The 26,247-nt window shown below is 43.5% G+C and overlaps 1 protein-coding gene across 1 annotated transcript in view; it reads left to right on the top strand.

Annotated features, from left to right (window-relative positions):
• Window positions 1-25,624, top strand: part of AP1S3 (adaptor related protein complex 1 subunit sigma 3) — a 37,271-nt gene extending 11,647 nt beyond the window's left edge. Inside the window, exons 2-5 of the mRNA XM_045031532.1 lie at window positions 21,109-21,287; window positions 22,800-22,908; window positions 23,830-23,967; window positions 25,175-25,624. Of these exons, the coding sequence (XP_044887467.1) occupies window positions 21,109-21,287; window positions 22,800-22,908; window positions 23,830-23,967; window positions 25,175-25,210 (462 nt within the window). The 3' untranslated portion in view covers window positions 25,211-25,624. The remainder of the gene's footprint in view (window positions 1-21,108; window positions 21,288-22,799; window positions 22,909-23,829; window positions 23,968-25,174) is intronic.
• Window positions 25,625-26,247: the final 623 nt, after the last annotated feature.

The raw sequence follows: 26,247 nt of genomic DNA, 5'->3' as shown, positions 1-26,247 counted from the left end.
GAGAGGGGCTGCTATGGCCGGCATGGGGCTTCCGGTTAAGGTGGGTTAACCAGTAAGACTAATGCTTACAGGTTAAAATTTTACATCCCTAGCTCACACCCCACCTCCCCTGAGGCCCAGGCCGGGGAGGGGGGTTGTGAAAACTCCCTTTGGCCCAGCAGTCTTAAAAGTGAATGGTCTGGTCCTTGCTGTCCTTTGTATCTCCAAGGTAGCTCCATTCACATGTTGACAGTTCTTGTATTTCATTCTTACCCAACCCAGACATGACTGCATGCCCAGCACCCTTCTCTGATTCCCCTGTCATTAGACCCTCAATCTGACTTGGTGGTAATACAAATGTGAGTGGGGACAACTGAGTCATGCATATTTTCCATAAAAATAATACAGAAGTTCTCCATAACAAACATTCCAAGGAAAATATCTTAAGCACTTAACTAGTGTTCAGTTGTCCATTCTAAGCCCCAGAAAAGCGCTTTCCTTTTGTATTATATTTCAGCCATTGTCAACTCTCAGAATTATTAATTGGAGCTGTTGTGGAGTATGACTGACTCTAGCTAACCATCCTTGTTTGTCTACTCTCCTTCTCAACCCAGCCACTCCCCAAAAGCACTGCCCAAGAGATAAGCCTTGTGTTTTGCCTAAAATTAACGCCTCCAGGTCCTGACAGACCAAGAGGTTGTGTATGGATAAGGAACCAAACTCCAAATTTGAGGAAGGATATTCTAGTGGTTTTGGTGCTAGCCTGGAGGACCAGGTTTGAATCTCTGATCTACCCCACACTTCCAGTGTCACTAGTCTCTCTGTGCCTCAGTTTCCCATCTGTAAAATGCAGCTAAAAAATAAAGTGGGAGTCAGATTAGAGTGTGCTGCAGATGGAAGGTGAGTTGGGCTGTTATTTGATTTAGTTCAATCTGAATCTGTACCTGTGCCTTTTAATGATGTAACTGTAAGATGTAAATTGAAAATATCTCCTTTAACATGAAGAACTTTGAAACTTGTTTCAGGACAGAGGGTGAACTGGAGAAGGGAACAAAGGCACACCCTGCCCTGTTAGTCTCATGTCATGACTCATGAGGCTGCTGGATGGCTCAGAACATTCTTGTTCTACCAGACACTGATTTCCTCAGGCTAAAATGTTATGCTATCAGCTGGGTGAGAAGTCATTGAAACTCGATAGCTTTTAAGTGCCTCACATTCCCACAACAACAAAGACCATTGCTGGTTCCCTGCAAGGTCAGAATCAGAGGAGGGTGCTGGGATTAAATTCCCAGATAGCAGGGCTTTCCTTTGTGGTTGTGCTGATGTAGATAACCTTGGATGTGCTAAAAGTTGTGGGGACATTTAAATGTGCTGTGACAGAGTGCATGGGCACTATCCGCCACCACGAACATGGGCTTAATTTCAGATCAGTTTCCCCTCCGCTTGCACGTATGTTCAGAGAAACAGCTATAAGAATAGCTGCCAGTTGGGTAGGGAGTATAGAATGCCTTGGAGTTTAGGACTCTGCACTGAAGGTTGTAGGACTGAGTCAAACCTATAGATATGGAATTTTCTGCTCAACTTACTTTAAGTTCTTGGTATAAATATAATTTCTTAAGGAAAAAGCCTGACTGACCAAGAGGTTTTTTTTCTCTCTCTTTCTGCTGAGTCATTCCTTCATCATCTGTGGCCCTTTCAGATTGTTGTTTCATCACTCACCCTTAGCTTGTCTCCTTGTACCTATGGTAACCGAGCAGTGTCTGTTTTCAGAAGTGTACGAATAGTTACAAAAGCAGACCTCAGAGACCAGGAGGGCAGAGAGAGATGCCATTTTGTGCTGACAATGAGCTTCTCCATGAAAGACTCCAGCTTGGGATCAGACTGCCATTAAAACTAGTTGAATGAAAAGAAGGGTATAATGGGATAGTTAATTGTTCTGAATGTCTTAAATGCTGTTGCTTCATGTAGCCTAAGATAATCAATAGCATCACCAGACTCACCTAGGTTCTCAAGTGCTGAGGTTAAAATTTATCACCCTTAAACGTCATGTTCTCAGATGTACAACAAATATCTCTCTTGTTTTAGCTAATTGGATTTCAACCCTTGTAATTCAGTCAGAACACATTCTACGATTGCTTAGTCCAGACCAGTGTTCAGGGAGACTTTAGGCCTGATTCTCCTCTCACCCACACTAGTGTAACTCGGTTGGGAGTAACTCTATTGAAGTCAGTGGAATTATACAGGTATAAGTGACAGGAGAAGAATGAGGCAATATTCTCGTGATACTTGGTATAGCAGGCTGTGTTTAGTTAGTCTTTGAGCCTGAGAGAACTTCCAGGGACTGTCTTTGCCCAGCTATTTGAAAATAAAATCCTCTTTATATTCATTACAACCAAATCCTGTCTCTTCTCTACTGAAATGCTTTGAACCCAACCGTCCCTCTGGAGGGAGGAGACTAGCTTTGCTGCTTGTAGAAAGGAACATTGCGAACCTACCTGTATGTTCAGGAGAAGGTAATTAAGAGAGAATATCAACTGAGGTGTGGGATTCGGTCAAGAGGACTGGGCCCATCTAACCTGTCCTGGTACAGTTTTGATGATTGAAAAAGGGCATAGACAATCGTGACGATAGCATGTCAGTCCTAGGATAGAGAGCGAGATTTAAAACCCGGAAGAATAGTTCTAGCCCAAGTTGTGGGCTCTGTAAAGTGGCATAGAATTTGTAATGTGTTTTTTTTTTTTTTTTAAATGTATCTGAGCCCATTGTGATCAGAATATTTTCCGAACTGGTTCAATGTTAAATGGTGTCAACATCGTTAAGCCTCATCTAATAAATTGGGTTGACATCTGCATCAGAGCCAATAATATAATTAAAGTGACAATTCTGCATTATACTGTCTTCCTGTGTTACTAAACTTCTTGGCATAGATTTTTTCCTTGGTATAAGAACTAGGGAGTTTGAACCTAGGAGCAACAGGAAAAAAAATCACATCTATGAGAGAGAAAAGTGTAATTTCTTGCTTTTTTTCTGGGTATTTGTGTTTGACTAAAAGCAAATCATCCCTACTGACAAAAATATTAATGAGAATTTGGGGGGGGGGGAAACCTTTATATCATAAGTTTTTGTCATTGTGAGTTGAAAACTTTTCTGACCAGCCCTACTTGTTGGTAAAGACAATGTTTATTTAGCACAGAAAATAACAAACAATAAAAGCTAAGCATAATATGAGCCCAGCTAACCTGAAACAGTACAAAAAGATAGCTAGCCTGACTCCAAGTTGTGTTTAAATGAAATATTTGGCTAAGCAAGATGAAAACCTTACATTTCAAAGAGGCAAGTTGGGTGCGGTTATATTTTCTTTATTGGACCAACTCATGTGAACAACAGAAGCGGGTCCAGTAAAAGATATTACCTCAACCACCTTGTCTTTTTCATACCCTGGGACCAACACAGCTACAACACCCTGCAATTACATCTCAAAGTCATTTTGTTTCAGCCAGCTGTGGCCAGCCAGTCTGTTTTCTCAGTGCTCTGGCAATGTGTGTGTGATATCATAACAATGACAGGTGTGTCTCAATTTCTTCCACAATCTTTTATAGTATGTGAATTTGTATTATGTCTTTATTAGCATGTTGTATGTGACCTCATCCAATTATTGTAACATCAGTACAAAGGTACAATTGTCATTCATAAATAAAATATATATGATTAAGTTCTATCAGTCAGTCTATGTTAACACAATTTCTCCTTTCATCAGGCATACAATCTTTTAATTTCCTTCTAATTTGCAAGGATGTATATCCATGAATTCCAGAAACTTTTCACCATTTTCAAAACTTTGTGAGATGTGTGAGGCTTTTAAGTTGGATGTGTAAATCTTCTTCCTAAAGCCCAAATAAGGAGTTTAGAATGATGCTATTAAATGGCAGAGCAAGATCAGGAAGTGAATCACACCCACCTGGTTGAGAAAAAATCCTGACAAAATGCCATGGTTGGTAGAACTCAGCAAGAACCTAGGGAGAGGAAGGAAAGAGAAGTTTCCTTTTTCAATCCACTGGTTGCCTCATCTCTGTTCCACCTTCTGCCTCATAGCCAATAATAATGGAGCTCTCTTCCCACATGCAAAACCCTAGGCAAAAGAAGCAGTGTTGCTAGATGTTATGTGGCTGGCCTGACATCCTCTGGAAACAGTGCTGTGCTGGATGTGTATGTTGCATGGGGGTTGGAGGAGCAGCATCTCTGACATCAGCAACTTTATTCCCACAGCAGCATTAGACCCCCCAACCCACAAGCCCAGAGGAATTGCTCACAGTAGGAAGCACTACATGCTTTAGATGTGTGCAGGATTTGGCCAGAAGCTTGAAAAAGCAAGCTCTCAGAAGTCAGGAAAAATCAGTCCAGGTGTAAAGCTCAACCTTAACTCTGCCCCCTTGTGCTTATGTCTTCAGATATAGTTTCTCTCATTTTATATCTTCATCAATTGTTAGATCCTTAATTCCACATATAAAAGAATATAGACTGGAATTTTTAATGCAAGCTTAAAGTAACATACAGTACATTCCGATGTGGCCAGGTTTGAAACGTGAGGTCTACAAAACGTTCCAAGTTTAAAACAACTTGACTAATTTTCTGTGAGTTAGAAATGTTTGACATTGAATAGCCCAGAGGTAAGGTTGCCAACCCTCCTGATTTTCACCGGGAGTCTCCTGGAGGCTACTGAAGCCAAACTGGGAGATTTTAGGGGGTCTCCGCGCGCTGCCTCTACCCTGAGCACTGACTCCACAGCTCCTGGGAACTGCGGCCAATGGGAGCTGCGGGGGCAGCGCGCGGAGCCCCCACCCCCAGGGGCTGCAGGGATGTGCCAGCCACTTCTAGGAGTGGCAAGGGGCCGGGGCAGGCAGGGAGTCTGCAGTAGACCTGCTGCGCTGCTGACTGGGAGCTGCCTGAGGTAAGCACTGCCTGGCCGGAGCCCTGAGCCCCCTCCTGCACTCCAACCCCTTACCCCAGCCCTGAGCCCCCTCCTGCAGCCCACATCTCTTCCCATACCCCAACCTCTGTGCCCCCTCCAGCACCCAAATTTCCTCCCAGAGCTTGCACCTCACACTCCCTCCTGCACCTGAGCCTGGAGCCCCCTCCCACACTCTGAACCCCTCGTGCCCATCCCAGAGCCTGCACCCCCAGCCAGAGCCCTCACCGCCTCCCACACCTCTACCCCAGCCCAGTGAAAGTGAGTGAGGGTGGGGGAGAGTGAGTGACAGAGGCCTTGTCTACACTACAAGACTATTTCGAATCAACTTAGTTCGAATTTGTGGATTCGACCTTATGAAGTCGAATTTGTGTATCCATACTAAATACACTAATTCAAATTTCTGAGTCCACATTCACGGGGCCAGCGTCGACTTTGGAAGCGGTGCACTGTGGGAAGCTATCCCGCAGTCCCCGCTGCCCATTGGAATGCTGGGTAGAGCCCCCAATGCCTGCTGGGGGAAAAAATGTGTCGAGGGTGGTTTTGGGTAAGTGTCGTCATTGAACCGTCAATCACAACCTCCCTCCCTCCCTCCGGGAAAGCGCCTGCGGGCAATCTGTTCGTGCACTTTTCTGGTCAGTGACAGCGCGGACGCCACAGCACTGCAAGCACGGAGCCCGCTGCGATCATCGCCGTTTTCTCCTCCTCGCACTTTATCGTCCACGTCTTCCACAGTCAGCTGCTGAGAAATTGGGCTACTTTTCAATGGTGCTGCAAGCACTGGGGGACCATAGGGGACGTTTTACAAACATCAACGTCGGGTGGCCGGGCAAGGTTCATGATGCGTGTGTTTTCAGGAACTGTGGGCTGCTCAGACGCCTGCAGGAAGGTAGTTTCTTCCCGGACCACGAAATAACTGTTGTGGATGTGCAGATGCCTATAGTCATCCTCGGGGACCCAGCCTGCCCGCTAATGCACTTGCTCATGAAGCCCTATACAGGCGCCTGGGACAGCGACAAGGAACTCTTCAAATACCAGCGAGCAGCGAGCAGCGTGACCTGTGACTGTTCAGTTTCTTTACAGAGAAGCTGAACCTGCCCCTGTTTCTTTACCCAGTTACTGTTGACTCTCCTCTTCGGTTACATACCCCGTTCACCCCGTTACCCCGACTTCCAGCACACGTGTAAAAATAAAATACATGTCCCATTATTACTTAACAAAGGTTTCTTTATTCATGACTGTTTGTGAAAGGGTTGAAACTGGGACGCAGACTGTGCTGGGTAGGGTGTGCGGTGATGTAAAGACCGCCTCTAAACTCAAGGAATGACAGGCTCCTGCTCCTAGAGCGGTCCGCAGTGCCGGAATGCTTCTTTCAACGGAGCCTGCCATCCCTCTTTATGGAATTCTGTGTGCGGGCGGATATGTGACCTTGTGGAGGAGGACGGATACAGATTCCTCAGCTGCGTGACTCAGCGGTCCAGGACAAGGACCGCTGTATAAGATCTGTAACCGCCCTCCCCCACTGCAAAGTCACATCTCCCCCGCCCACACAGATCCTGGAAACCACCTCCAAAAACCGACCAGGTTGCCTACTGACTGCACCGTGTGTGTGACCCGCTGCTGATCCTGCCCCCGTGTCTGTACCCTGGGAAAGGTGACTGTCCTATGCAATTAACCACCCCCTTCCCCACGCCCCCCATTCGAACACAGTCTTCTTTGAAAAAACATAACGGAAACAGTAATTAACAGCAAAGCATTTTTATTAATTAAGTAGACAGTTAGGGGATGGGACTGGGATTGGGACTACTGTGAGTCTGGAAGTGAAGGACTTCGGCAAATATAGGGTATGAGAGCTTTTGGGTACTTGAGCACTGTGCTGTGGTGCAGTGACAGTGTTCACGTCCCCAGCCGCCCCTCCTCCTGATAATTTTCGGTGAGGGGGGTATGGGACTTTGTGGCGGGGGAGGGCGGTTGCAGATACACTGCAGGGGGGCTCTGTCCTCCTGCGGTCCTGCAGAACATCCACAAGGCGCCTGAGCGTGTCCGTGTGCTCCCTCACTAGTCCAAGCATTGTTTCAGTCGCCTGCTTGTCTTCCTCATGCCACCTCTCCTCCCGTTCGCTGTGTGAGTGCTGGCACAGAGAGACGGTCTCCCTCCACTGGCTCTGCTGGTCCGCCTCTGCTAGGTAGCAGCCCATACGTTCCTCGAACATCTTGTCCCTTGTCTTTTTCTTTCGCCGCCTAATCTTCGCCAGCCTCTGCGAGGGGTATGCTGTGGCAGGTCTGGAGACAGTGGAAGCTGTGAGATGGGAAACAGGGAGTGAATTCCTTGCAAAGATACATTTTTGCGAACAATTAACTGAGTCTAGGCTGTCTCTGTGAATTCTGGGTTGAGACCCCTGTGCCTGCTGGGGCAGAAATCATTTTCGCGGTGGATTCTGGGTAAATGTCGCCAGTCATTCCTTCCTCCGGGAAAGCAACGGCAGACAATCATTTCAAGCCCGTTTTCCCAGAATTGCCCTGGCATACACCATAGCGTGGCAACCATGGACACTGTTTTGCCTTTTGTGTATGTCACCGTATGTGTACTAGATGCCGCTGACAGAGGCGGGCAAGCAGCGCTACACAGCAGCATGCTTTTGCTTTTGCATGACAGCAGAGATGGTTACCAGCCATATTGTACCAGCAACCATACCATAAATTGGTAATAAGATGGTAATAAGATGGGCATGGTTACCTGTCCTTTTGCACTGCCCCATTTGGGGCTGTCATAAGTGCCCCTGGCCGAGCAGCCAGGGGCGCAAAAGCAAAAATTGGGAATGACTCCCTGAGTCAATCCCTCCTTTTTGGTATCTAAAAATAGAATCAGTCCTGCCTAGATTATGGGCAAGTGTACTAGAGAACCACTGTATCAGAGAACCAGAGAGCACAGCTGCTCTGTGTCCGATCCTGCATAAATTATGAGCTGTATGTTATTCACAGGGGGTGCTCCTGCAACAACACCACCTGTTCATTCCGTTCTTACCCCAGCCTTCCTGGGCTACCATACCATTGTCCCCCCACTTGTGTGATGAAGTAATAAAGAATGCAGGAATAAGACACAGTGACTTGTTTGTGAGAAATGAGTGGAAGGAAGCCTCCAGCTGCAATGATAGTCCAGGCAGGACATTAAGGAGTGTGGATGAAGGAGCCCATCATCCCTCTGCTAGTCCAGGGGCAATTGAATCTTTTATTTACAATGAAGGGTGGGGGCTGATGGAGCTCAGCCCCCTGTTGCAATGATGAGGACGGTTACCAGCCATATTGCACCATCTGCCATCAAAAATTAGGGACAGGCGCCCTTGATCGACCTTACTGATGCTAGTCGGCATGGTTACCAGCCCTTTTGCACTGCCCCATGTGCCAATAGGCTGATGGTACAAAAAGATGGAAATCCATCGTCATCATCAGGCATCCATAGCGTGGGGGGAGCAAGGATGTTGGTGTTGAGTGCTGCACCATCGCGTCTATCTGCAGCATTCAGTAAAGATAGGGTGACATGTAAAAGAGTCAACAGAGGATTGTTTTCACTTCTGGTGGTGGGTGGGGTGTGTGCGCAAATTGCCGAACTATGCCCTGACCCACCGCAGACACTGTGTTTGGCCCTAGAAGCATTTGGAGCTCATCCAAGAATGCAAATACTTTTCGGAGACAGCAGGAACTGTGGGATACCTTGCGTCCTCATTCCCCCCTCCCTCCATGAGCGTCCATTATATTCTTTGGCTTTCTGTTACGCTCGTCACGCAGCTGCGTGCTGAGTCTGTGCTATGCCATCTGTCCATAGATTTATTAAAAATACTTTGGACCAGGCGTAAAATTACAGTAATTACCCTAATTAGATGCAGGAGTCTCCGAGCGAGATCACCCTGAGGAGGGTCACTGAAGGAGATAGAGAGCGCATGCTGCGTGAAAGCTAGCACGAACCAGGGCCCGATGCAGCCGTGCTCGGGGAGGCAGTGCTCCCTGAGTTCCTCATGAAAGCCTGGCGCGGAAAAGTGTGCTACCACGGAGCACCCAATAAGGCAGCTCTCCCCAGGAACCTCCTGCTGATGCTTTTCGATTAACGCAAGGAGAGCTTCGTGGAGATCTCCAAGGATGATTTCTGTTCTATCCCCATATCTAGAGAGACCTCCTTTTCACACAGTTAAGATTCCTGTTATATTAAGAATAAAAGTTAACATGGTTAAAGCACTTACCGACTGCTCCTTCCCCTGATTCAGGGTCTGGGTTAATGGCCGGGGAGGGTTGTTGGGGGATCTCCGTGACAGTGATGAATAGATCCTGGCTGTCGGGGAAACCATCGTTGTAAGCGCTCTCGCCTGCCTCGTCCTCCACAAACCCTTCCTCATCTTCCCCGTCCGCGAACATCACCGAGGAACTGGCCGTCGACACTGTCCCATCGTCAGAGTCCACGGTCACTGGTGGGGCAGTGGTGGCAGGCTCCGTAGCGTCCGTTTGCCGCTTTGATTTTTTGGTAGCCTTGTCTGGGGTCCTTGATTTTCACGCGGCGCTGCGTTGCATCCCGCCTGTATCCTCTGTCTCTCATGGCTTTGGAGACCTTCTCGTAGGTCTTCGCATTCTCTGTTTTGGAGCGCAGCTCCGAAAGCACAGACTCCTCGCCCCACACACTGATCAGATCCAGGACTTTCCGGTCTGTCCATGCTGGGGACCTCTTTCTATTCTTGGATTGGCCGGACTCCTCTGCTGGAGAGCTCTGCATCGTTGCAGGTGCTGCGGAGCTCGCCCCGATGTCCAGCCAGGACGTCAGATTCAAAGTGCCCAGACAGGAAAATGAATTCAAATTTTCCCGGGTCATTTCCTATGTGGCTGGTCAGAGAATCCAAGCTTGGACTGCTGTCCAGAGCGTCAACAGAGTGGTGCACTGTGGGATAGCTCCCGGAGCTACTAAGTTTGATTTGCATCCACACCTAGCCTAATTCGAGCTAGCCATGTTGAATTTAGCGTTACTCCACCTGTCGGGGTGGAGTATCAAATTCGAACTAACGAGCCCTCTAGTTCGAATTAAATGGCTTCCTGGTGTGGACGGTTGAGCGGTTAGTTCGAATTAACGCTGCTAAATTCGAATTAAAGTCCTAGTGTAGACCAGGCCAGAGGGAGGGAGGATGGAATGAGGGGGCAGGGCCTTGGAGAAGAGGTGGGGCAGGGCAAGGGTGTCTGGGTTTGTGAGATTAGATAGTTGGCAACCTTACCCAGAGCTTCAGGTGTGACCCATCAATCAAACTGAAGCTGGAGAGAGTGCTGATTCTGACACAGTTGTGGGAAGGAAACAATTAAGGTAACAAGGGCATGTGAGTCAGAGCTACTAGATTATGCCAAAGCCCCACAACCAAAATGAGGTAAGTGAGATGTGGTTTTTGTATCTTTAGAAAGCAGTAAAGGACCCACACACTACTTATATAATGTGTAAAATGAGCAAGTTCAAAAAATGAAAAGAAATGTTTTGATCTTTTCCAATTTACTGTGAGAATGTTTGGATTGTCAGACTCTGGGCCATTCCACTTTTAAACATTCAATAGTTTTAAAACTACTGGAATGATTTTCTTCCTCCAGGGTTGGGTTTGTAAATTTCATTGAGACTATGAACTGCAACTGCCTGCAAGACAGGTTATATAAGAAATTCTGGTTTGTACTTAATTATATGTTATATTGAATGGCAACAGATAAATTATAAAGATATATGGAAAGACCATATATGAAAGTACCGTGAGAGCGAAGTTAAACCTTAACTTTCAATCTTTGTTCGGTATTTTCGCGTTTTTGAGAGCTTAATTTTGAACTGTATGATTACATAAATTCTAGGTTTCTTTGGACTAGAATGAAAATATATATTTTATATATATAGTGATGATATATATCGCACTGTTTGCAAATGTAATACAAAGTGTGACCTTTTAGTTTTTTTACTAAACCTGTATTTAGATGGTCTCCATAAACGTATCTATTGCTACACGTTATGAAATGGATCTGATTGACACATGGCAATGTCAATAATTAATTTATTAATAAAGTGATAAAGCAAATATGTTTTCACTCTCAAAGAAGAGTGCATAAATAGGCTATTAGTGTTTTGTCTAGACACTTCAGTACTTCCAAGTCCATCAGAATAACAAAATATTCCTTTACAGTATGCTTTCATGAACACGTTTGTGAGGATGAGCAACATGCTATATTGTGTCAATACTTTTGAGAAGAGCAAAGCTGAAGTGAAGGAAGCAGTGTCTAGCCAACAGTGAAGTAATAAATGCCAGTTGTAGTTTGGGGTCTATGGTTCTGGGAAGTAGGATTGAGCTCTTGTGGATGTAATATTGCTCTTTGCTTCCCTGAGGATGCTCCAGATTGAGTGAAATTTGGAGACTAGGAAAAGGGATGAGAGGGACTAGAAAGAGAAAAGACAAATGATTTCTCCTTTTCTAAGTATAATTGTCTGCTGCTTTCTCAGGCCTGGTCTACACTGTGCGGGGGGGGGGGGTCGAACGAAGATACGGAAGTTCAGCTACGTGAATAGCGTAGCTGAACTCGAAGTACCTTAGTTCGAACTACTCACCCATCCAGACGCCGCGGGATCGAAGTCCGCGGCTCCCCCGTCGACTCCGCCACCGCCGTTCACGGTGGTGGAGTTCCGGAGTCGACGGGAGCGCGGTCGGAATTCGATATATCGTGTCTAGATGAGACGCGATATATCGAACTCCGAGAAGTCGAACGCTACCCGCCGACCCGGGCAGGTAGTATAGACGTAGCCTCAAAATTGCTTCTTTTGGAGTAGTAGTGGAGGGGCCAGAGCTTTGCAATAAGCTTGAGCTTAGTGTGTACTATTTTACTGCAAACTGTAATGGAGGGGGACAGATGTAGAGACTCTCACCTATCCTCTCACTGTAAGTCTTTTGAAAGTAATAATAGTTAGTTTAGTGTATACAATTACATGCTGCATGCACACAATAATAGAACTATAGGGCTAGAAGGGACCTCAGTAGGTCATCTAATCCAGTCCACTGCACTGAAAAGCCATTCCTGACAGGTGTTTGTCTAACCTGCTCCTAACAGTGATGGAGATTCCACAACCTCCCTAGATAATTTGTTCCAGTGCTTAATTATGGTAAACCCAGGGTTGTGAGTTCAATCCTTGAGAGGGCCACTTAGGGATCTGAGGCAAAAATCAGTACTTGGTCCTGCTAGTGAAGGCAGGGGGCTGGACTCAATGACCTTCGGGGTCCCTTCCAGTTCTATGAGATAGGTACCCTTACAGTTATGAAGTTTTTCCTAATGTCTAATCTAGATCTCCCCTGCTGCAATTTAACCTGATGAATTCTTGTCCTGTCCTCCGCAATTAGGAGAACAAGTTGTCACCCTCCTTTTTACAACAACCTTGTAAGAACATGAAGACTGTTGTCATGTCCTCCCTCAGCCTTCTCTTCTCCAGACTAAACAAACCCAATTTTTTCAATCTTTTTTCAAAGGTCATGTTTTCTAGACCTTTAATCACTTTTGTTGCTTTCTTCCGGTCTTCAATTTGTTCACATCTCTCTTGGATCAGTGTTATAGCGGGATATGCACAGCTCTTTGCGTCCCCTGGTATTAATACATACTCTGAGTTAATTAATAAGTAAAAGGCGATTTTTATTAAATACAGAAAGTAGGATTTAAGTGGTTCCAAGAAGCGACAGACAGAACAAAGTGAATTACCAAGTAAAATAAAATAAAACACGCCAGTCTATGTCTAATCCAACTGAATACAGATAAAATCCTCACCAGTTCCGGAATGCTTCCTTTTACAGACTAATCTCCTTTTAGTCTGGGTCAAGCAAGCACTCACACTCCTTGCAGTCACTGTCCTTTGTTCTAGTTTCTTTTAAGTACCTTTGGGGGTTAAGAGGCTCTCTTTTTAGCCAGCTGAAGACAAAATGGAGGGGTCTCCCCTGGGCTTAAATAGACTTTCTCTTGTGGGTGGAGACCCCTTCCTCTCTCCTATGCAAAGTCCAACTACAAAATGGAGTTTTGGAGTCACCTGGGCAACTCACATGTCCATGCTGACTGAGTTCCTTACCAGCCAAGCCACATTCCCGGGAAAGCCCAGATGTGGATTGGTGTCTCCAAGTTCATTATTGGCTTAAGTGTTTCTTGATAGGGCAGTTACTGAGAAGCTGACCAACTGCTTCACTACAGCCTACTTGGAATCAAACAAGTATGCAGCCAATATTCATAACTTCGAATACAAAAATGATACATGCATACAAATAGGATTAATAGATTCAGTAGATCATGACCTTTACAGCGATATGTTACCTGGCATATGTAGCATAAAACATATTCTATATATATATAGCGCACACACACATTCATAAGCATATTTCCATAAAGCCTTACCGGTGACACCATCAGACCCTCCTTCTGAACTTACTGCCAGAGGCTTGGACAATTAATGATTTTACCCGATATAAGCTTTATACAGGGTAAAACGGATTTCTTTGGGATTTAGACCACACTGGGAGTTGGGCATCTGAGTGTTAAAAACAAGAACACTTCTGTAAGCTGCTTTCAGTTAAGTCTGCAGCTTTGGGGCAAGAAATTCAGACCCTGGGTCTGTGTTGGAGCAGACGGCAGTGTCTGGCTTAGCAAAACAGGGTGCTGGGGTCTCGAAAGCAGGGACGGAGATAGTTTTGGCACATCAGTGGCAGCTCCCATGGGGGGTTCTGTGATCTCTAACCCATCACAACCACAAAAACAAAATGTGAGCTCAAGCTGCTGGCTATGCAGCAGGAAAACAGCTCTCAGACCTGTGAAAACATCAGTGGGTAAGTGCACCCGACAAAAGAGGTTCACTTCCATTTCTTTCAAACATTTTTCCTACCAATTGTTTGGTGAGTGAAATGAGTGAGTGAACTGTCTTGTGGGTTTACTAGTCCACTGGGCTTTAGCAAGCAGTTCAAATACAGTTATTGAACGTGGGTAATTTAAAGGGTTGTTTAACACTTCACGTCTGATATAAACAAGTCTTCACATTTTGAGATGTTACAGACTGGTTAATTCTATAGCAGGGATCGGCAACCTTTCAGAAGTGGTGTGCCGAGTCTTCATTTATTAACTCTAACTAAAGGTTTCGTGTGCCAGTAATACATTTTAACCTTTTTAGAAGGTCTCTTTCTAGAAGTCTACAATATATTACTAAACTATTGTTGTATGTAAAGTAAATAAGGTTTCAAAATGTTGAAGAAGCTTTATTTAAAATTAAATTAAAATGCAGAGCCCCCCCGGACTGGTGGCCAGGACCTAGGCAGTGTGAGTGCCACTGAAAATCAGCTCGCATGCCGCCTTCGGCACCTGTGCCATAGGTTGCCTACTCCTGTTCTATAGTGAACATTTCCCATGTTGATTTGCTTGTTCAGTAATGTAGTGTGAGATGCCACTTCTGGTAGGTATGCTCAGAAGCTATCTATTGGATCGGGTCCCATTCAAAATCAGGCTTGGGGGGTCGGGGGAGGAAGAGGTGGTCCTGGTGTCCACTTCATAACTTTCAGCCCAATGGTTAGACTGCTCACCTGGGATCAGGGTCAGTTTCCCTGAAGGGAGGGGGGAGCATTTAAACAGGGGTCTCCCACTTCTGAGGGGAGGGCTCCAACCAGTAAGCTATGGAATTCTTTTGTTGTGGGACTACTTCTATTGAAGCTGTTCACTTGCTGACCCAGTGCACCAGTTGCCTTCATCTGAGAGTTAACACTGTGCTTTTGAAAATACAATCATCTTAACAAAGGCTGCAGAGGTAACTTGCTGTGCAGATAGCAAAATAACCCTTAGCCCAGCCAACCCTCGGGTCAGCAGACAACTCTATGTACAGTAAGCACTGTGTCTGAATCTCTGTGGAGGTGGCCTTTAGAACTATTATAACCTCATTATGTCAAAATGTGTAATATATAAATGTGGGCTTTTATTAGCCACCAAGTAGTTCTGAATTATGAATGACTATTTTGTTTAAAAACCCAGCTGCAGAGAGATTAGAAGCAGGGTGGATTTTTTTCAGAAGCTTCACTGGTGCACTTCTGTTTTACTGTAGTGCAAGGCTTTCTTTGCAGAATCCTTAATTCTAATCCTGAATCTTAACTGCAGCCTGAACTTTAATCCTTTAATGTGTTTTAAATTGTCCATATATGAGACATGGGTCCATGCCACATCCTATTGGATCTTCAGCTGATGTCAGAGTAGCCCCATTGACTTTAGTGGAGCTCCACCGATTTACACCAGCAGAGGGCGTGGCCCAGCATTTAGATCTGGAGTCTGAGCATTTCATATCTGAGATGTCCCTGTCTAGAGCCTGCTTCTTGCATCCACTCCTGCAGTATAAAGGAGTCAGAAACCCAGCAAATTCAGCCTCTTCATGATTCTCCCTGTATGGAAGGAATCCCCAAGTAGTGCAAAACCACCATAGTAGCTCTTGCACAACTCCCTTCCTAGCCCACGGCATGTGGGGGATTCTTGTGAGGGGAAAAAGCAAGGGGCTGTGCACTGTTCTGCCTCATCAATCTTCAGCTGACAGAATAGCCTCTTGGGGCTGTGGGCAGATGGGCCAAAAGTGCTCTTGACCCGTGCAAGGGCCAGGTTGGTTGCTGGCTTGGCCGATTGTCGGGGGAATGCAGAGGTGGTGCAAAGCTGCCTTCTCCCTCCAGCTACTGAGTTCTGTCCCAGCAAATCTGGACCCGTTTGACTCTCAGTAAAGATGAGACAGTTAATGGAATTCAGCAATAGGGCCGGATTTTGAACAACCACAGAGTTCAATGGTGTTTGGATCCAGGAATTTGGTTCTGGCCAATTTCTTTTTTACATGGAAATGAAGCTTTATCAAGGGGGGAAAATGATGGTTCTTAATTTGAGCCAAGGTGTCATAGTCCAGTTTTTGCATATGTGCTTGGTGGTCTTTTTTAAAAACTAATAGTTTAGATTAGGGCTGTTGAGCAATTAAAAAGATTAATTGCGCAATTAAACAATAATAGAATACCATTTATTTAAATATTTTAGGATATTTTCTAAATTTTCAAATGTATTGATTTCATTTACAACACAGAATACATAGTGTACAGTGCTCACTTGATATTTATTTTTTATTACAAATATTTGCACTGTAAAAAAACAAAAGAAATAGTATTTTTCAGTTCACCTAATACAAGTACTGTAGTGCAATCTCTTTATAATGAAGGTTGAACTTACAAATGTAGAATTATATACAAAAAAACCTGCATTCAAAAATAAAACAATTGAAAACTTTAGAACCTACAAGTCCACTCAGTCCTACTTCAGCCAATCGCTCAGACAAACATGTTTGGTTACAATTTGCAGGAGATAATGCTGCCCACATCTTGTTTATAGTGTCACTTGAAAGTGAGAACACTATTCGCATGGCACTGTTGTAGCTGGCATCGCAAGATATTTACGTGCCAGATGCTCTAAAGATTCATATGTCCCTTCGTGCTTCAACTACCATTCCAGAGGACATGCGTCCATGCTGATGAAGGGTTCTGCTTGATAACTATCCAAAGCAGTGCAGACCGACGCATGTTCATTTTAATCATATGAGTCAGATGCCACCAGTGGAAGGTTGATTTTCTTTTTTGGTGGTTCGGGTTCTGTAGTTTCCTCATCGGAGTGTTGCTCTTTTAAGACATTTGAAAGCATGCTCCACACCTCGTCTGTCTCAGATTTTGCAAGGCACTTCAGAGTCTTAAACCTTGGGTCGAGTGCTGTAGCTATCCTTATGGCTTGGCTACACTTGAGAGTTACAGCGCTGGTGGTGGCTTTACAGCGCTGTAACTTACTCTCCGTCCACACTGGCAAGGCACATACAGCGCTGTATCTCCCTAGCTACAGCGCTGGTTGTACTCCACCTCGACAAGAGGAATAAAGAGAACAGAGCTGGTGCTGCAGCGCTGGAGTGCCAGTGTAAACAGTGATTAATCTTACTACACTGTAACTGACCTCTGGAACCTTCCCATAATGCTTTTTAAGTAAAGATAACACTCTTTTTGTTTTGTTGTGATGCCTCTTTGTTTTGTTGTGAACTCGGGGCTCCCGAAGCTGCTTATCTAAAAAACAAACACAGCTACTGTTTGCTCGAGCAGAGGCAGGCAGAGGGATCCCTTTGGAATGTTTGCTTGAGGAGAGAAACGGCATGCGGGGGGCGGGATCTGTTTCAGAGCAGCTGCTTATCTGGTCTGTGAGGAAAAAAACAAAGAGGGCTATTTGCATTTAGTGAATGAGAGAGGGGTGGCGGAAGGGGTCGGAACTTGCAAGGCAGGGAGCTGACACAGTGTCAGCTCCAAAAATCCACTCTCTCTGTCTCCCTCTCGCTCCCTGTCACACTCCACCCCACCCTCCTCTTTTGAAAAGCACGTTGCAGCCACTTGAACGCTAGGATAGCTGCCCATAATGCACCACTCCCAACACTGCTGCAAATGTGGCCACACTGCAGCGCTGGTAGCTGTCAGTGTGGCCACACTGCAGCGCTTTCCCTACACAGCTGTATGAAGACAGCTTTAACTCCCAGCGCTGTACAGCTGCAAGTGTAGCCAAACCCTTAGAAATCTCACATTGGTACCTTCTTTGCGTTTTGTCAAATCTGTTGTGAAAGTGTTCTTAAAACGAACATGTGCTGGGTCATAATCCGAGACTACTATAGCATGAAATATATGGCAGAATGCAGGTAAAACAGAATAGGAGACATACAGTTCTCCCCCAAGAAGTTCAGTCACCAGTTTAATTAATTAACACATTTTTTCTTAACAAGCGTCATCAGCATGGAAGCATGTCCTCTGGAATGGTGGTCGAAACATGAAAGGGCATGTGAATGTTTAGCATATCTGGCATGTAAATACCTTGCAATGCCGGATACAAAAGTCTCATGTGAATGCCAGTTCTCACTTTCAGGTGACGTTGTAAATAAGAAGCAGTCGGCAGTAACTCCTGTAAATGTAAACAAACTTGTTTGTTTTATCAATTGGCTGAGCAACAAGTAGGACTGAGTGGATTTGTAGGCTCTAAAGTTTTAATTGTTTTTGTTTTTGAGTGCAGTTATGTAACACAGAAAATCTACATTTGTAAGTTACACTTTCAGGATAAAGAGATTGCACTACACTATTTGTATGAAGTGAATTGAAAAATACTATTTTATCATTTTTACAGTGCAAATATTTGTAATAAAATAATATAAAGTGAGCACTGTACACCTTGTATTCTGTGTTATAATAGAAATCAATATATTTGAAAATGTAGAAAAACATCCAAAATATTTAATAAATTTCAATTCATAGAATCATAGAATATCAGGGTTGGAAGGGACCTCAGGAGGTCATCTAGTCCAACCCCCTGCTTGAAGTAGGACCAATCCCCAACTAAATCATCCCAGCCAGGGCTTTGTCAAGCCTGACCTTAAAAACCTCTTATGGAAGGAGATTCCGCCACCTCCTTAGGTAACCCATTCCGGCGCTTTACCTCCCTCCTAGTGAAAAAGTTTTTCCTAATATCCAACCTAAACCTCCCCCACTTCAACTTGAGGCCGTTACTCCTCATTCTGTCATCTGGTACCACTGAGAACAGTCTAGATCCATTCTCTTTGGGACCTCCTTTCAGGTAGTTGAAAGCGTCTATCAAATCCCCCCACCCCCCATTCTTCTCTTCTGCTGACTAAATAATTTCAGTTCACTCAGCCTCTCCTCATAAGTCATGTGCTCCTAATCATTTTTGTTGCCCTTCACTGGACTCTTTCCAGTTTTTCCACATCCTTCTTGCAGTGTGTGGCCCAAAACTCGACACAGTACTCCAGCTGAGGCCTCACCAATGCCGAATAGAGGGGAATGATCACGGCCCTCGATCTGCTGGCAATGCTCCTACTTATACAGCCCAAAATGCAGTTAGCCTTCCTTGCAACAAGGGCACACTGTTGACTCATATCCAGCTTCTCGTCCATTGTAACCTCTAGGTCCTTTTCTGCAGAACTGCTGCCTAGCTGCTCGGTCCCTAGTCTGTAGCAGTGTATGGGATTCTTCCGTCCTAAGTGCAGGACTCTGCACTTGTCCTTGTTGAACCTCATCAGATTTCTTTTGGCTCAATCCTCTAATTTGTCTAGGTCCTTCTGTATCCTATCCCTACCTTCCAGCATATCTACCACGCCTCCCAGTTTAATGTTATCTGCAAACTCGCTGATGGTGCAATACATGCCATCCTCCAGATCATTAATGAAGATTTTGAACAAAACCTACCCCAGGGCCAACCCTTGGGGTACTCCGCTTGATACCGGCTGCCAATTAGACATGAAGCCATTGATCACTACCCACTGAGCCTGATGATCTAGCCAGCCTTCCATCCACCTTATAGTCCATTCATCCAGCCCATACTTCTTTAACTTGCTGGCAAGAATACTGTGGGAGACCATATAAAAAGCTTTGCTAAAGTCAAGGAATAACACGTCCACTACTTTCCCCTCATCCACTGCTTTCCCTTCATCCAGAGAGCCAGTTATCTCATCGTAGAAGACAATTATGTTAGTCAGGCATGACTTGCCCATGGTGAATCCATGCTGAATGTTCCTGATCACTTTCCTCCCCATGAGTGCTTCAGAATTGATTCCTTGAGGATCTGCTCCATTATTTTTCTGGGGACTGAGGTGAGGCTGACTCGTCTGTAGAATAATTGGTAGTCTGTTGTTTAACAGTGATTAATCGCAATTAATTTTTTTAATCGTGATTAATTTTTTTGAGTTAATAGCGTGAGTTAAATCAACAACCCTAGTTTAGATCTGACTGCTGCGCTCCCTTACAATGAGTAAAACTCATAAGTAATCCCATTGAAATCAATGAGACTTACATAACATGAGTAAGGGTGGCAGAATTGTGTGTGCGTGCGCACATTATGGGTGGAGCTGGTAGTGCCACCTGTTGTTAAGGTTACCCAAGACTTCCCATTAGGAGACCCTATTTTCAGTTGTTTATAACTTTGTCAAATTTTAACCATTTGGGCTGAAATTATCTATGTAGTATGCCTGCCTCAGGCTCTGGGTTTTTTGGTAAATTTTAGCCAAAACCAATTCAGCTGTTTCTGAGAATAAGGTTAGGGGAAAATAGGTTGTTTTGCCTAGGTTAAAAATAAAATAAATCTGGCAACCTTTTCTTTGAACAACACTGCCATCAGCATGCTTTGGGGCAGGGACTTGAAATATGGCTGGGGATGACCTTAGATTGAGGAATGTGTCCTGGATGACAAAGGCCTGGGGTTCCAGGAAATGCTGGGGGTGGCAGCCATGATGGTGAAGTTCACGCCGATAGTCTCCATCTGTTCTTCCATCTTTCTCCCGTCTCTGAAGTCTCTTTCTTTAAGCACCCAAACAGAGAAGAATGGTTGGAATAGCACAGTCCCTCATTATTTTGTCCACCAATTAGGGCTAATATTTGACACCCCAATTTTAGTTCATTAATTTCTGGACCCACATTTTCTTGTCTGCCAAGCATGATCATAACTCAGTCCTTGAGTTGTATCGGTGAGCCTTTTTGTTTACATTAATTTTACTCTGTCACCCTTTCATATCTTTTCCCATCAACATTTGTTATTAAAGGTTATTGTGACATCTTATGAATTTTTACATACCGTACTTTTTACAGTTGAGCTCAGAATTAGGGTAAATTTGTAGGCTCAATTATCAGAACACTCCTTCCCTCTAATTAGGAGAGGGGTGGGACTGTATTAGTGCCTTGGCACATCTGAAATATTCTAATATATATCCAGGTATCTTTCATTATATAATTCACAAAACTCTCAGAGATATTTAGATTAGCCCTTAAAATCTCTGAATAAAATAAAAATCATGCATTTGATTGCCTCTTCGTTTCTTTCATATGCTTAGGTGAGGAATGTGTTTTACTAGGGCTGACATTAGATGTGTATGGTAATAATGAAATTCTTGAGAGCTTAGGTGCCTTAGGCATTATGTTGGCCCTCTGCACATGGGTGAATTATTCTTTGTGAGTTGCCATGTTCCTTTGTAATAAAGTAAAGAATGGCAGTTGAATTGCTGCTTTCTGGAAAAACAATTGCATGTGACCTGGTATTATCATGTTGCTTTGTTTACTCTAGATACGCTTTATACTGCTGTTCAGCCGACAAGGGAAATTAAGACTTCAGAAGTGGTACATAACGTTACCTGACAAAGAAAGGAAAAAGATCACACGGGAAATTGTTCAGATTATTCTGGCTCGCAGTCAAAAGATGAGCAGTTTTGTCGACTGGAAAGACCTAAAGCTAGTTTACAAAAGGTGTGAGTAGTTTTTATAAGAATAAAGATATATATATATAAGAGAGAGACACCTTAATCTTGTAAATGCTACTAGGATGAAGCACATGAGGAACAATGGGTGTCATGAGGGTTTGAAAATGCTGTATGTAAGAGCCTGAAAGTAGGAACAATGCAGGTTGATTCTAAACAAAATCAGCTTGCTTTTCCCCATTCCATACATTGACACAGTGAATTGCCATTAGAAAAATACTGGTATTGCTTACCACTGAAGAAAAATGGGAGTAAGAATTGATTGACAGTTTAAACTATAGAAGATGCTACGCCTAGCTAATCTTGCTAATTTAAAGGTATCATGCAGAAAAGCATGTTGTGCTTTGTCAGTGTATTGCAAGGTTACACACACTGTATCAAGGAGCCTTCTGCCAAATCATATCTTTGAAATATTTACCATTCTGGAACTTGTATCTTCCCCAGGTATATGAGCCTGAGTGATAACAGGCTATCCCTGCCTTTATAGTTACAGGAGAGAAATGAAGGCCCTAAAACAGAAGTCCACCCTTATTCAGCAAAACACTAAAATAAAGCATTTTTTAAGCGCTTTGTTGAAAAAGGATAGACTGACACAGCTTTAGATGCTTTGCTGAAATGGTGCTCCAGCCACTATCCTGAGAAGAATGCTCAAGTGGATATTCCTCCTTCCCATTCATGAAACTAGATTAACTAAATATAAAACTCTGCTACCAATCAGTAGAAAGAATTGATCAGCATGAGTAGTTACATGTAATCTGTTTCTTGAAATATGCACAGATTACCTTATTAATCATTTGGTAGCCTGAATAGTGGCCCAAATGTTTGTTCTTTCTATGCATATATATATTTTTTTAAAGCACCAAATTATTCTACAATCTAAACCAATACACCTACAGTAGAGGCTACTGCAGCATTTGGGGAAATTTTTGTCCCTTACCAGTTGTTATTTTTAAATGTAGTCCTGAAGCTTAAACACTGAGGAGATATTCAACAAATCTACTCAGCTTTTTTACAAAAAGAATAATTATTTACTGTTGTTAATATATTCCTTTTAAAATAAAGGTGCTGAGAGAGGAAAATCAATTTAGCTGTTAAGCTACAGCTACACTAGAGAGTTCACAGCAGTGGAGTTCGGGTGGTGCAGCTGCGCCGCTATAAGCTCTCTGTGGTAACTGCTCTAAGCCAGTGGGAGAGAACTCTCCCGTCAGCTTACCTACTCCAGCCCCACGAGCAGCGGTAGCTATGTCGGCAGGAGAAGCTCTCACGCTGACCTAGTGCTGTTTACACTGGTGCTTAGGTCAGTGTACTTTATGATGCTAAGGGGGGATGGCTTTTTTACACCCCCTGAGCAATGTAAATTATACCACAGTAAGTGCTAGTGTAGACGTAGCCCTACTGTAGAGAACAGACTTGCATAGGCAGGGATATGAACCAAATTATCTCTGTGATTGAGTTATTATTTCAGGTTTTACCAAGCACTCACCCATTTTTATTTTTTTAGGTATGCTAGTTTATATTTTTGCTGTGCAATAGAAGACCAGGATAATGAGCTGCTGACACTAGAGGTTGTTCATCGTTATGTAGAACTACTGGACAGGTATTTTGGAAATGTAAGTTTCCTTTTCTTCCTTAAGTTGTGATAATTTTTGCCCTTTAGCTGTTTGTCACAGAGTCAGGTGTGTAAATCTCTGTAGCTGCTCTTACTCAACCTTTCCCTCTGCCTTGGTTGTACCATGTCCACACATCCAGCATGAGGTGGATATGACAGTAAAATAGTGCCCAGGCTATTATAGGGAGTTAATGTCCCATAATATGCCCGACCCCAAAGAGAAGTCAATCCTGATGTTTCACATGCCACATCTCTTCCCAAGGGAGATATCTAGAAAGTTTTGGGGAAAAATTAGAAAAAGAATTTTAAAATGGGGGGAGGGGGCGGGGGGTTTGTTTTGTTTTAAATTATCAAAAATGACCTGACTCTTTTTAGCTCATATCAACCAACAGGAAACACCGCATGAGGGCAAGAGATCAGCAGGGTGTGCGGGCATAATGAGGGTGATATGGGCCAGGGGACATGGAGATGGTCCATGGGAGGCATTGGGCGCTGCAGGAGATCCACTTTTATGAATGTTTTCTACCATGGTCTCTTGAGCAGTTGATTTATCTGACTCCCCCTTAACATAAATCATTGTGCTGTGTCTTCCGTTGTCTTTGTTTTTGGTCTGTCAGATACTGTAAGATGTTTTTGGGGCAGAGAATGTCTTATTAAAAGTTGTTTCATGAAGTAAGTATTCTATAACAAAAAGTGTTTAAACAAATTTATTTATACTTAGTCTTTGTTCATGCAGAGAAGAATATGATTTCACTAATGCCAAAGTTGTGATATCAATTAATATTCAGTATTTCTATTTTGTACTTTACTGTCTGCCACAAGAGTGCATACGCTGAATAGATTTGGCAGTCAATAAGCTCTAGGAATGCTAATACATAGAATGCTATAATATTGTGCCTAAATGTGTATTTTGCTTCATCAGGTGTGCGAGCTGGATATTATCTTTAATTTTGAAAAGGCTTATTTTATTCTTGATGAGTTTATAATGGGTGGAGAAATACAAGAAACATCAAAGAAATCAGCAGTGAAAGCCATAGAAGATTCTGATATGTTACAAGAGGTAAGACAGAGGCACACACCTCACTCCAGGTTTTTTTGTCTGACAGGAGTAGTGTTTGATATCCCAATATGTCTGAAGTTTAGTACTACGAGGTACAACCATATAATTACAAAAGGTGGCAATATCTTATACCCTTAGTTCAATCTTCTGGCATCCTGTGATATGGTGTTAAGTTATTCATATGCTATTGCTGGCTACTTTGCAAGTAGAATGGTTGTTAATTAGTCACGTCAGTTGCTAGATATTAGACACTGCATTAATAATTTGTTTTATATAATTTTTAAATGACGTTTAACAAGTCATGGTAGAGGGCCTGAATGTTCGGGGTTTTTTTGTTTTGTTTTTATTGTTTCACTAATAAATTGACAAATGACCTACATGGTAATATCAAAATCAGCACAAGTATGTGCTGGTAACCTCCAGTTTGTCCATAACTAGACCATGTAATGGTTCCTATGAGGAATAGGTGTGAGACTTTTATTCAAAAACCTGCAGGAATGAGCTTCATTTTTCTACATTGTAAATTACTTTAGTGAGCCGAGAATGGGAAGAACTGGCAAACGCTATGGATGATTAAATTTTCAGGATGATCATTAGCGTGGAAGAAAGTGAGAGGCTGGTAGAACTAGTTAGGGAAACACTATGTGAATAGGCCCTTTGCAGTCTTTTTTCCAGACAGTTTCTTCAGTATAAGCTGGTATTTGCACATGCTGATCGGGTAACAGATAGGGTGAAACAGCCGGAGAGGGTTAAGAGCAGCCTGTGCATAACTCAGAATGGGTTTAAAGGGGGTGGGGTGAGAGGCAAGGGGAAAGGCCTCTGCTGTCTGCTTTGATCAAAGGAAAAAGCTTTGTTTTGTGTTTGAATAATACTCTCTGCCCTGGAGCACGGGCCTGAGGGAGGCATGGGCAAGGCACAGGTTCTTTCCTGGGCTGTTGAGGGAGCCCACCAGCTTGCAGTAGTGGCTCGTACAAAAGGCCAGCTAGATATAGCAACTACACGTGCAAGTTAGATGTTCAGTCTAACAGGGTTTTAAAGTATTATTATTGTAGATATTTCATTGATTAGTGTTTGTTCATAGGGTTTGGATCTGATGGAAATCAATCAAAAATTCCAACCCTGTTCAATTGGAACAGCTCAGGTCCTTACTCTATTTCATAGTATTTTACAATCTGTAACACCTCACTTGCTATTTTTTTTTTTTCAGACAATGGAGGAATATATGAACAAACCTGCATTTTAACTTTAAAACCTCCTGGAGGGACAGAGATGCTGCTTACTATCTGTAAAATTCACTTGTTGAAATTGCTTTTCTATGTGCCAGAGCCTCTGAGAAATACCAAAAACCAATAACTAAAGGGATTTGTATAGTAGTCAAAATGAAGGTCAGCTCCAATAATGTATATTGTTCTATATAGGAGTTTCTTAAAACTGTTATTACACTTAATCTAGCCACTATCCTCCTCCTAGACTAAAAACTAGTTTTTATACAATGGCTTTTAGCTATGAACTTTTTCAGTCTAAGAAAATATTTGCAAAAGATATTTATACTAGTTTTGGTCCATCATTGATTGCATCAGTATACTTTTGTAATAGTATATTTTTTGAATGTAATGATTATTCTGGTCTAATAATAATACTTTTTCTTAAAAGCTGAGTTTTTCTTTTCTTTTTTTTTTTCTGGAGTCTGCTTTGAAGACGTGTTAACACTTAAAATGCATATGCATCTCTTCAGCTCACCCTCTCCTGCCACTTCCTAGTAGGAGTACTATCTTCCTTCTACCTCTGGCTCTTCTACCCAATAAAATGGGAGCTCTTCCACCCCCTAAGCACACCACCTCCACTTAGTACTAGAAGGCCACGTTCCTAGTCTATCAGATTCTGTGATCTTCTATACCCTTCATGGTTCTACATGGCTGTTAGAGACCTTTCTGCTGCTATGTTCTGATGGCTTATTTCCATGTTTTTTCCCCACCCCAGCCTGACCTTCCGGTGCAAGCTTCCCCCTTGTTAGATCCGGGACCAAAGAAGAAAGAGACTGACTGATAGACCCCACTGGGAGGGCAGGTTTTGAGAGGGAGAGATTATTCCTGGCAAGAAGGACTGTTGGTGTCTGGTGTAATTTACTCCTCCCTTGAGTCCCAGCTTTACTATACCTTTTAGTGTCCAGAAATGGCTACTTCTCTCCAGCACAGTCCCCTGAAAACTAGCCAATTCAAAGTTGGTATACACCTACAGATTAGCCTGTTTCTTAAAAGTTGTAAGTGGCCTAATGTTGAT

The sequence above is a fragment of the Mauremys mutica genome, chromosome 9 (assembly GCF_020497125.1).
Source record: "Mauremys mutica isolate MM-2020 ecotype Southern chromosome 9, ASM2049712v1, whole genome shotgun sequence".
NCBI classification, from domain to species: Eukaryota; Metazoa; Chordata; order Testudines; family Geoemydidae; genus Mauremys; species Mauremys mutica.
Note: the sequence above shows the minus strand (reverse complement) of the source record. Positions and strands in the feature narration are given on the sequence as shown.